The sequence below is a fragment of the Ctenopharyngodon idella genome, chromosome 9 (assembly GCF_019924925.1).
Source record: "Ctenopharyngodon idella isolate HZGC_01 chromosome 9, HZGC01, whole genome shotgun sequence".
In the NCBI taxonomy this organism is placed as follows: domain Eukaryota; kingdom Metazoa; phylum Chordata; class Actinopteri; order Cypriniformes; family Xenocyprididae; genus Ctenopharyngodon; species Ctenopharyngodon idella.
In genome coordinates this window covers 8,940,930-8,952,969 of record NC_067228.1, presented here as the reverse complement: position 1 = coordinate 8,952,969, position 12,040 = coordinate 8,940,930, and the positions used below count along the sequence as shown (strand labels likewise).

The 12,040-nt window shown below is 36.6% G+C and overlaps 2 protein-coding genes across 8 annotated transcripts in view; both read right to left on the bottom strand.

The window, feature by feature from the left end:
* The window catches only part of bard1 (BRCA1 associated RING domain 1), a 32,927-nt gene extending 27,505 nt beyond the window's left edge, over positions 1–5,422 (bottom strand). The window contains exons 1-3 of one of the 6 annotated variants that reach the window (XM_051906555.1): positions 5,247–5,422; positions 461–585; positions 179–261 (exon numbers count right to left, since the gene is read on the bottom strand). Coding sequence is in view for 1 of the 6 variants with exons in the window: in XM_051906550.1 (XP_051762510.1) it covers positions 5,117–5,249 (133 nt within the window). In the remaining 5 variants the exon portion in view is untranslated. Of the gene's footprint in view, positions 1–178; positions 262–460; positions 586–5,116 lie in introns of all 6 variants that reach the window. The other 5 variants (XM_051906553.1, XM_051906554.1, XM_051906552.1 and 2 more) reach the window with 5 other exon arrangements.
* A 544-nt stretch (positions 5,423–5,966) lies between these two features.
* abca12 (ATP-binding cassette, sub-family A (ABC1), member 12) overlaps positions 5,967–12,040 on the bottom strand; it is an 82,414-nt gene continuing 76,340 nt past the window's right edge. For both annotated transcript variants that reach the window (XM_051906537.1, XM_051906538.1), the window contains 6 exons: positions 11,889–12,023; positions 10,511–10,614; positions 9,885–9,977; positions 9,600–9,705; positions 7,811–7,948; positions 5,967–6,883 (listed from right to left, as the gene is read on the bottom strand). In XM_051906537.1, the coding sequence (XP_051762497.1) occupies positions 6,782–6,883; positions 7,811–7,948; positions 9,600–9,705; positions 9,885–9,977; positions 10,511–10,614; positions 11,889–12,023 (678 nt within the window). In that variant the 3' untranslated portion in view covers positions 5,967–6,781. The remainder of the gene's footprint in view (positions 6,884–7,810; positions 7,949–9,599; positions 9,706–9,884; positions 9,978–10,510; positions 10,615–11,888; positions 12,024–12,040) is intronic.

Below are 12,040 nucleotides of genomic sequence, written 5' to 3'. Positions count from 1 at the left end.
GCAGAGTGTGGTGTGTAAAGGTGTAATGAGCACATTTATTCGCTGGTTTTATCCACTTCTCCTGCCTAGCTGTTGTCTTTGATGCTACAACAGCACCAGCATGACTGAACCAGCATGACCTCTCCACCAACTCAATCTCCTCTGCAGCGCTAAACGCCCTGACCCCTGAGGCACAGACCTGTCTGTCAGACAGCACATCTCTCTGCCATCGGCAACAGCACCCTGAGCTTCAACTCAGCTTGGAGGAAACCACCAGAGCTACTATGGAAAATTACATTGCATAATTATAGTCATTATCAAGCTCAAAGTTCAGTTGGGGATTTGTGTGTTGAAAAAAAAAAAGAACATCAATTGAAGAAGTTCAAAGTGTTCGGTACATTACATTCAGGAATGTAATAATATACATGTATTAAGGTTATAATTGGGTGCTTGATGTCATGATGTGAAGGTCTTGTCTTACTTGAGGACTCTGATGGGTTCAAGAGGGACTCCAGCTTGCAGAATATCTCTGTTATATTACTGAGCTGTCTGTTAATGTCTTTCACCCAAGCAAGACCATCACCAGCATGAGGTGCTGCAAAAGACCTATAGGACAGACCACATGCAAATTTAAGACATTTTAAAATGTACATTTTACATACATTGTACATTTTCCAACTCGCCAACACCCATTTTCACTCGCATTTGGTGCTTGGCGTGTGTTAATTTTAGGCCCTGTAAAATTAACACTCGCCAAGCGGCAAATGAAAGTAAAAATTGGTGTTGGCGAGTATATGAAACTGTCAATTGCCAGTTAGCTGGTAACATTTTTATGAATTCTAACAATGCAATGTTAGAATGCAAATTCAAGCTTTCTGTGCGCAAACATCCGAAGCGCGCACCCAGAAAGCTGTGTCTCAGACAGCGCGCAAATACTGAATTGAGCTCTCTTTCACATCTTTTTGCACTTAAAGAGATCGTTCACCCAAAAATGAAAATTCTTTTTACTCACCCTCAAGTTGTTCCAAACCTGTATAAATTTCTTTGTTCTGCTGAACACAAAGGAAGATATTTTAAAGAATGTTTGTAACCAGGCCGCTTTGGGGCACCACTGACTTCCATAGTAGGAAAAAAAAATACTATGGAAGTCGATGGTGCCCCAAAACTGTTCAGTTTCCCACATTCTTCAAAATATCTTCCTTTGTGTTCAACAGAATAAAGAAATTCATACAGGTTTGGAACAACTTGAGGGTGAGTAAATGATGACAGAATTTTCATTTTTGGGTGAACTATCCCTTTAAAAGAACAAATTCATACAAAGTATCCTAGTAAACATAGTCGGTTATGTTTTAAGTGAACATAAATAGTTGAGAAAGAAAACACGAGTACAGTATCAGTAGCCTATATTGGATCCGTGCAGATCTTAAAGCGACAGCAGCCTAATAATCCTGCTGCTGTATGTTGTTATTGTTAATCAAACAACAAAAGACAAATCACTCACAGCTCTTGTGCGAATTACTTTTTTTTTTTTTAACTTTAATAAGGATTAAACTGTTTAATTTATATAGTGAAGACTATGCAGTGATTATTTTACATTTGATTACATTATTAAATTACTGTAGCCTACCTGAAAACTACTGTTATACCTACCTGAACAATCTACCTGAAAAGCACAGTTTATTTCATTTGTGTCTTTGTTCTGTTGTATTTGTTTGTGCCATTACTGACTTTTTATTTGTCTTTTATAATGTTTTAAATTTATATTAGTTATGCTAGTAGTTTTAGCTGTGGTATCATGAAATTTCACTGGTATCTAAATTTGTGGTGCCTGTTTTTTTGTAAAAGCAGTTTCATGGCCGGTAAATTTTCTTAAGTCACCGGACATTAGCAGTTGTGGCAAAAAGTTAGTTTTGTGTGTGTGTGTGTGTGTGTGTGTGTATACTATATATATTATATTTGATCAAAAATACAGAACAAAAAAAAAAAAATTGTGAAATTAAAATAATTGTATTCTGTAATAATTGCAATTTCTGTGATGGCAAGAATGTCTCAATTCTTAATAATGGTTCTTATTATCATTGTTGAAAACCGCTTTTGCGATTTAACATTTGTGGAAACTGATACATTTTTCTGAAGATTCTTTGATAAAAGCTAAGTGAATGGCAATTAAATGGAAATCCTTTGTAACCTTATAAAATGCTTTACTGTCACTTTTGATCAATTTAATGTGTCCTTGCTGAAAAAAAGTATACATTTCAACAAAATTTAGTCAAAACTTTTTAGTGGTAAAACAAGCAGCACAACTCATTTCAATAATAATAATAAGAAATGTTTCTTGAGCACCAAATCAGCATATTAGAATGATTTCTGAAGGATCATGTGACTGAAGAGCTTTACCATCACAGGAATAAAATACATTTTAAAATTATTCACAATATTACTGTTTTTAACTGTATTTTTGATCAAATAAATTTGTAAGAGACTTCTTTCAAAAACATTACAAAATCTTAACTATTCCAAACTTTATATGTATACATAAAAATAAATGGCTGAGAAGAAAGATCTGAGAACATTAAGAATCATCAAGACTTTTTTTTTTTTTTTGAGAAAATTATACTTCTTTTAACCAAGGTAAATTTTAACTGATCAAAAACACCATTCCTTAAGTTGCAAACAAAGTATTATTCCTGTCTGAAATGTCTTTGTTATTCAATTTTAATCTGTGATGAAAAGCCCTATTATGAGCAGCCAATACTGCAGTCTAAGACAACATTACCCCATTCTTAAGAAACCATTGTAATGTGTTCATTTAGGACTAAAGAATCCTTTCTTATTATTTTAGTGAATTTAAAAACGCTGTCCTACTTAATGAAGTGTAGAAACACAACACAACGTCACTGTTTTGAGTATTGAGCACACCTGCATTCCTAAACTCAAGCTTCAAAAAGGGCTGTTTCTCTAGAAGCCCATCGGTCTGTTGTTCATTTGAGAGATAAAGGCTATCACATATACAACTGCCTTGATTGAAAGAAAGTAAACTGTATTTAACCAGGACAGAGAGTGAAGTGGACAGCCCAGATGCACAACACTGCAGAAGGCAAGGACTTCAGAGTCTCTAGCTTGAGAAACAGACGCTCAGCTGGCAGCTTCAATGAACAGTACACACCAAACACCAGTTTCATCTGAAACACTGAGGAGAAGACTGAGACGCTGGCCTTTTAAGAAGACTTTCAAAGATAAAACCACATCTGAAACTGGCAAATGTGAAGAAAATGGTAGAATGGGAAAAATAACTTATGAACTCGATGGTAAATTATTAGAAAAGAGTATTATGGGAAGGTGAATGTAAGTTTGAGATGTTGAAGGCCCATGAGACGTGCCAAAAACAGCTGTGTGGGAAATGCTGCAGAAAGAATGAGATGAAATATCATCTGAATATTTTAGTAAACTGACAGCTAGAATAAAATAGCTAGAATACAGATCTGCACAGCAGTTATTTGAAATAAAAAATCATTAATCATATTTTAATCAATTTGCACCACTATAAATGTCTTTCCTGTAATTTTTATCAATGTAAGGCAACCTTGGTGAATAAAATATATATACACATACACACACATACCAATCAGGCATAACATTATGACCACTGACAGGTGAAGTGAATAACATTGATTATTTCTTCTTCATGGCACCTGTTAGTGGGTGGGATATATTAGACAGCAAGTGAACATTTTGTCCTCAAAGTTGATGTGCTAGAAGCAGGAAAAATGTGCAAGGGTAAGGATTTGAGCGAGTTTGACAAAGTTGGCGAGTTTGGCCAAATTGTGATGGCTAGACGACTGGGTAAGAGCATCTCCAAAACTGCAGCTCTTCTGGGGTGTTCCCGGTCTGCAGTGGTCAGTATCTATCAAAAGTGGTCCAAGGAAGGAACAGTTTTGAACCAGCGACAGAATCATGGGCGGCCAAGGCTCATTGATGCACGTGGGGAGTGAAGGAAGACGAGCTACTGTAGCTCAAATTGCTCAAGAAGTTAATGCTGGTTCTGATAGAAAGGTGTCAGAATACACAGTGCATCACAGTTTGTTGCGTATGGGGCTGCATAGCTGCAGACCAGTCAGGGTGCCCATGCTGACCCCTGTCCACCACCAAAAGCACCAACAGTGGGCACGTGAGCATCAGAACTGGACCACAGTGCATTGGAAGAAGGTGGCCTGGTCTGATGAATCACGTTTTCTTTTACATCACGTGGATGGCCGGGTGCGTGTGTGTCGCTTACCTGGGGAACACATGGCACCAGGATGCACTATGGGAAGAAGGCAAGCCGGCGCAGGCAGTGTGATGCTTTGGGCAATGTTCTGCTGGGAAACCTTGGGTCCTGCCATCCATGTGGATGTTACTCTGACACTTACCACCTACCTACGCATTGTTGCAGACCATGTACACCCTTTCATGGAAACGATATTCCCTGGTGGCTGTGGCCTCTTTCAGCAGGATAATGCGCCCTGACACAAAGCAAAAATGGTTCAGGAATGGTTTGAGGAGCACAACAACGAGTTTCAGGTGTTGACTTGGCCTCCAAATTCCCCAGATCTCAATCCAATGGAGCATCTGTGGGATGTGCTGAACAAACAAGTCCGATCCATGGAGGCCCCACCTCGCAACTTACAGGACTTAAAAGATCTGCTGCTAACATCTTGGTGACAGATACCACAGCACACCTTCAGGGGTCTAGTGGAGTCCATACCTCGACAGGTCAGGGCTGTTTTGGCAGCAAAAGGGGGACCAACACAATATTAGGAAGGTGGTCATAATGTTATGCCTGATCGTTGTTTGTGTGTGTGTGTGTATAATATGTGTGTGCATATTTTGAAATATGTAAACAATATGACATTGTATGTGTGTGTGTGTAATATACTAATCTATTTATAGATATAAGAATATGATTATTACATATATGAAATTATAACAGTTTTAAAAATATGTTTATTTGATAAAGAGATAATCATGATGACCTAATAAAGCTGCCACCCATAAATAAGCTGTATATTCGGATATGCATGATGCGAATCAATACAAGGCAGTAATTTACTCATTTACTTTACTGGCAAAGCATATGGTAATATAATCCAAGGCTTACCGCCTCTCTCCTGAGAGATGAGCTGCAAAATCATGCTAAAATGACTTTGAATTGACAGAAACGAAGTTTTTGGCGTGTTAAAACAGAACCAGGATGCCCGAGCTGCTTTCGTTTTGAAGCTAAAGCATACCATTTAGAACACAGAAGTTTTCAGAACTGTGAAACTGCCTTTTTAGTCCTGGTAAATGTCACAGGTTTTGACTGCATGACAGGATGATAGTTCTTGATCCATACCAAGAAAGAGACCGATCACAACATTTCTAAACAGAAATGTTTTGCACACAGCGCGGGAAGTGAAGGGGAGGAGCTCAGCTTGGCGAACTTACACTCTGATTGGTCAACTGGGCTTTAGTTATGAAGTTCAGTTTGAAGGGCCTTCCTTCCTTTATTTTTATTTAATAGTTTCACTTAATAGAGAATAAAACGTCAATATAAATCATCCAAAACGTTCTGAAAAAAATTAAAGTATTCCGTCTCAGTCATTGGTATTGTATATATCCTATAATATTTCAGTCTAGAAGGTTAAGATGTGTTTTGTAAATTTCCTTTTAAAAATCCATCTGTTTAGTGTGGTGAAGATATTTAGCTATTAAAATGCCATTGTGTGAGGGGTTAAGTCATTTGAAATATTTTAAAATTACACGTGACAAATTATCACAAAGTGTCCCACTTTACCTGTTCTCATGTGTAAAGAGGATAAAGAAAACATGCCTGAAATGCCGTTCGAGTGAACATCAGATAGTTCATCACTTCCATAGTGCTCAATATTCTATGCAAAGAAATTGCATATCTCAACTCATGATATAAAGAACCAATTGCACCACATTCAATAAGACAAACACTCAACAACTGCATGTGAAAAATAGCTTTAATGTAAAAATAAGCTTGGTACATTTTTAAAAGAGGAACTGTGCCTTGAAGCAGACAGAGGAAAGGGCCGATGAAATATTCAGTACATTCTTGCACAAGAGATGTGCCTTCAGAGAAAATATTAATGAGAGTGAAGATGTGCAGACATTGAAGAATCATTTATATCTGGGAGCCAAAAAGGTCTTTGTGATTTATATCAACCCTAGACAAGAGCTGCATCGATGCAGCCAGCAGTTTAACAGGATGGACTCTTCCCTCTGCATACATATTTAATTCTGTATTGAGTAACACATTGTTGGTTGTTCATGTAAATTACTTGTTTTGATTAAAATATATATAATATATATCTGGTAGAGCTAGTAAAATTTCAATAAACTTAGTAAATAAATTACTCATTTCCTTTGATAAGGTACAGTAAATTTGTTTGAGGGCAAATGAAAGACTAATCAATTTGCATCAAACTATGTAAACTAATGTAGACTTTCTGCATATTTAACTTTGAGGTGATACAAATAACAAAAAAAAATCCATAAAAAGGTCCTTTAATGTCAATCCATATTTGAACCCATATTTGGAAGAGCAGAAGGAAGGTGAATACACATAATTCTTCATACTAATCTTCAATAATTATCTATAAGTTATTTGGCGACTTATTATTCAATACAATACAGATTGTTTTGCCTTTATTCAAAAATCACAACACCAAAATATGATAAAGTCTATAAAAGATTTCATATGTATTAAATTAATTTCTTTTTTGAGGTTCATTGAATGTCATAATGTGCAAGTATTTCATCAGTCCAACGTATTGTATGAGTCTAGACTGTCAATGTCAGATCCTTCAGTGGCTTCTGGTGCATCTGTGTCCGTTTTCCCCATGGCAAAGTTAATGAAAACCTAAAGAGACAAGTCAAGACAATTGTTTAGTCTCCACATCACCACCCCTGTCTCTGTTTTCACTTCTCTTTTGGTTATACCGAATGACGATTTTTCAAACAATGCTAACAGGCTGATTAGCTAGCTAGTTAGATTGCTAGCTATCAAAAGGACAATCAAAGATATTATATTTAGTACAAGTTTTAAAAATATTACAACATTTTCCATGTTTTATAGTGGTTGTACCAAATGACCTGATGTTTTGGGACATGCGTATGAGCAAGTGAAAACGTAAATTTTTCAAACAGTTAAGAGAGAGTTAGTTACTTTGCTTCTCAACCATGTGGTCCTTTGCAGGTGTCTGAATTATGTCACACCCTGTCACATGATATTGAACTTGGTCCCTTTATATTGGTTACTCCGAATGACATCAATGAAATTAATTTTTCCGGACATTCTTTCTCATAACAAAGCAACGACTTCTACACAATTTTAATCCCATTTTGCACTAAGTAGATAATATATACATTTATTACATTGCAAGATATTTTAATCACAAATGAAATGGCTGTATTGGCCTTTGGACGGTTAAACCGAATGACCTTTTGACACTTCAAAATCTTTAAAATACCTTTATATGTTGCAAAATATAATTAAAACCTTTTGAATTCAATAAAAGTGATCTAGTTGTGCTACCTTACATACTTTCGATGTCATATCTTTTTTATTATTATTATTATGGCCTTTGGACAAAAACAAATTACACGTCACGACATTGACCCATATATATATATATATATCCCATTTTCATTTGACATGATGTACAAAAAAGCTAAAATTTAAAAAAAATAAAAACATCATAAAAGATATTAAAAAAAAATCCCCCTTTGTGTTCCACAGAACAACAGCATGAGGGTATTGTTGTTTAAGGGAGCTTATGATTCTTACCTCATCCAGAGTGGTCTGGCTGACTGAAAAGTGTTTGATTTGCAGTACAGCCTTGTTGGACTCTAACAGGCCAAAGATTGAAGCCACACCACCAGGAGCAACAGGAACGTGGTACTCCACCATATTCGAGTGATGATCCTTTATGGACAGAAGATAGATAACGTTAACTTAGACAACAAAAATAACAAAATACACTTAAAGGGGTCACAAAGATTTTTTTGCCTGAGGTCCACAAATAATGTAAGTGACAATTGTCTTTGTCTCCAAAACAGGCATAATTTAATTTTTATGGCCATTTCCACCCTCTCTCTGACCCATGCTGTTTTTATTTTGCTGCTGTGCCTTCAAGACTTCTATGTAAACACCCTATTTACATGTTAAATGAGATACAAGCGCATTGCTGTCAAGTCCAATATACTGTAGTTTTAAATCTTCAACAATTGCATGTGGGCACATATGTGAGCTGTCATATGTTTAAATGTATTCATCTGACATAAAACGTTGTAGAAGTTCAGAACAGGCTGATTTCACAGCTTAGTTTTAAAGAGTGCCTATTATGCTTTTTTAACATTTTCAACTTTATTTAGTGTATAAAGCTGCCATTTAAGCATGAAACAGATCTGCAAAGTTGCAAAGCACAAAGTTCAGTCCAAAGAGAGTTATTCTCTCTATCAGTAAACACTGTTTCTGAAATCACTGAAACGCCTCGACTGAAGTCTTGAGTCTTCTTTTGGAACAGAATTCCTCATTTAAATAATTCCCACCCAAATCATACACAAAAAAAGGGGTGAGACCTGGCTGAGTTGTGTTAGTAGTGTACTAAAACTTGCGGCTATGATAAGGGGCGTGACATTCCCGAAAAAAGCTAGAAAAGGTTGACCAATCATAACACACAGGTCCAGCCGACCAATCAGAGCACATTGCACTTTTCAGAAGGAAGGACTTCTTAGAGACAGGAACTAAATAGGGGTGCATTTCCCAAAAGCATTGTTAGTCAACCACGGTCAAAAGTTCTGTCGTTATCAACATAGTTAAACAATTTGGCGTTTCCCGAAACCATAGTTCCGACGTTCCATAGTTCCAACATTCACAAACTTGTGTGGTTGGAACTACAGCTCTCAGGCTGTGGTTAGAAGCATAGTTTCTTGTTAAAATGAGGGCACTCTTGGGCACAATAAGCAAGCTAACATTCAGTACATTCTATATCTTTCATCCCATTTAATTATATATACATTTTAATCTATATATTTTAGCGTGTCAGCAATCAGCGCTGTTTTTGAGGAATGCACATGTGCATAAACGTGTAAGGGAACCCCAGAATATGATGTAGAGGGAACCCGCGGTGAATCAAACATCAAATAAAGCAAAACGACAGAGAACAAAAACAGTGAAAGGAGTCCTCAGTTCGTTACAGCAGCAACAATGTAAAATATGTGAAAAATAATGTGTTTTTTGAACATTCAAGCATGAAAACCTATTCTAGAAGACCCAAAAACAAAATCAAGACTTTGTAAAAGGGCATAATATGGCCTCTTTAAATAAATACTCACTTTCACTGGAGTAGTTTTAAAACTATCACAATATGTTTTCATAGAACAATGATATCTAATTTAAAAAAAAAAAAAAAAAAATCAAAGAATGTGATTCCTCGTGATATGACTCCAGAAATAAAAGTGATCAATTCATTTAAATTTAGGAAATATCCCAGAAAATATATCCCCCAAAATATGTTCTCTTAAAACAGACAGTATTAAAGAAAAAAGTCATTATGATGTGCTTTTTCTCTCACCTTCAGGCTTGTGCTGGGGAAATTCTGCTGCATAAAGTTACTGATCATATCTACGTCGTAGGAGGCTCCAGCTAAGTACATCCTCACCGTGAATCCTTTGCCAAACCTGTCAGATGAACACAAATTATTTTATCACTAGAGAAAAAATGATGAAGTGTCTACATGAGATCAGATCTATCAGGCTCTAGAGCAACAATAAGTGTGGAAGACAAAAGGAGACATGAGAGAACCAGGGAAAATAATTGGTAGGAAGAAACACGGGACAAAGAAAGATAAACCACTGACCTGTTCTTGATGTGCTGTAGGGAGCCGAGACATCTGAACTGTCCTTTTACCATTATAGCCAGACGGGTGCAAAGGGCCTCGCACTCCTCCATACTGTAGGACACAAAGACATATTGCTGAAAGTCCCTTTTCAACTCTCTCAAACCCATCAAAATTGGCAAAAACTTTCTGTAGAAATGTACTATGCTGAAAGATCACAAGCAGCATAAGAGATACCTAGAATCTTAGTATATAATATATCACTGTCTTCAGGCTTTTTTAAAGACTATTTAAAGTTTCAGGCAATGCTTAGTGAAGCCAACATTCAAAGATTGTCTTAAACTTTTATTTTATCTAGTATCAGTAAAAACAAACACATTTTTAATACAAACTTTGAATGTTGGCTTCATGAAGCATTGTCTGAAATGATACATAGGTTTAAAAAAAAAAAAAAACAACTTACAATAGGTGTTAACTTATAATAGGTAGTTAAACATTTTACTACATATGTATATATAAAATATATGTATACATAGGCAACATTGTCTGCAAAGCTACTTTGTAATGATATTTATTGTGGGAAGTGCTTTACAAATACATTTGAATAGAATTTAACGAATAGAAAATCAGTCAAGAGCAATCATTACCTGTGTGATGTCAGAACCACAGCACATTTGCCCATCACTTGCTCAGAGATGATCTTCCAAAGGTGTCGTTTGGAACGTGGGTCCATTCCAGAGCTGGGTTCATCCTGAGAGGTTAGAGGAGACATTTAAGAAATATGTGGGATGTTTCTGTGAGTTTAAACAGAAACAGAAAAATCTAATGCAAATCCCACACACTCCCCAGGTAAATGCAATCGTGCAATGCACCAAGCCAAAATTTCAAGTCAGAATAACTGATGTGCTATGAGACTTTGGCCAGCACACCGACGCATTTCAGAGGTGTTTGTAACGAGTGTGCAACATTTTACCCATTCAAACCCCTCTGAGCAAACACTCAACACAATATGCAATATGTAAGGAATAACTCGCGATGGGCCATTGAATTATTAGAAAATAATGCACAACCGAGGTGGTAATGCGGCCACAATGCGAAGCGGTGTGCATTATTTTCTAATAATTCAATGGGCCAGTCAATTATTTTGCTTACATTATAAACAGTTACCACACCTTAAGACATTGTTCAGATGTTGTATTTTAAGACATTTGTCAGGTTTTTGTCCTTAAAATGCTTCTGTGTGTAGGACTAATTTCTTTCACATCTCATCCCACGCCTCCATTGCTAATTCCAAAAAGTCATTTTAGAGCTAATAACGGAGGCTTGAGCCATTGATAGCAGACTAATGCAGTTACTAATGCAATTATTAGAGAGAGAGAGATTAAACATGTGAATTACCTGAGTCTGTGTGTCTCTCAACAGTGTTCAGCAGCAATGTCTCTACTAATAGCGAAACTGTAAGTTTATCTGCTTCAAGAACAGCGCCGTTATTACCTCGCTAGTGAGAAATGCCATGTAGTTTTTAAGTTGCTATATTTTAGTGCTAAAATCGCCATAGCAGCGCTGACAACACTATCTGTGCGAGTGTGTGTCCGTACCATATGTGTGTGCTTTTGAGTTGGAGAGAGAGCGGGAGAAAGAGAGTATGTGCTTTCCGAACATAATAAAACGTAATTTTGTGGTAAAAATGGAAATAATTGGTCATTTTTATCCTATTGTTTGCTATATTTGTACAGTGTTGTTGTGGGTTTTGGTTCTTTTGCTGTTGTAGGCTGTAAGGACCTTTGAAATAACTGAAATCATTTGGCGAAGTAATATGGAACTGTAATGCGGTCAAGACCTGCCTGGAATTACTTTAGCCGTGCGTTTCCCTGAAAATAATTGCACTCCTTAGAACATTTGTCAACTGTTCTCAGATTCAAGCATTCAACAGCCCCGTATTATAAAGTGATTTATGTAGCTGTGCGGATTACTAAATGATAACTAGTCTCAGCTTTGCAGGATGATGTGTGTTTTTTCGCTCACCAGGAGAAGGATCTGTGGGTTTCCAATCAGGGCCAAGGCTGTAGATAGCTTCCGGCGTGTTCCACAACTGTAGTTCTCGCTTGTGTTGTGTCTGTGGTAATTCAGCTCCAACTTTTTCAACAGATAGTTCACAACCTAAAGAAAAAAAAAAA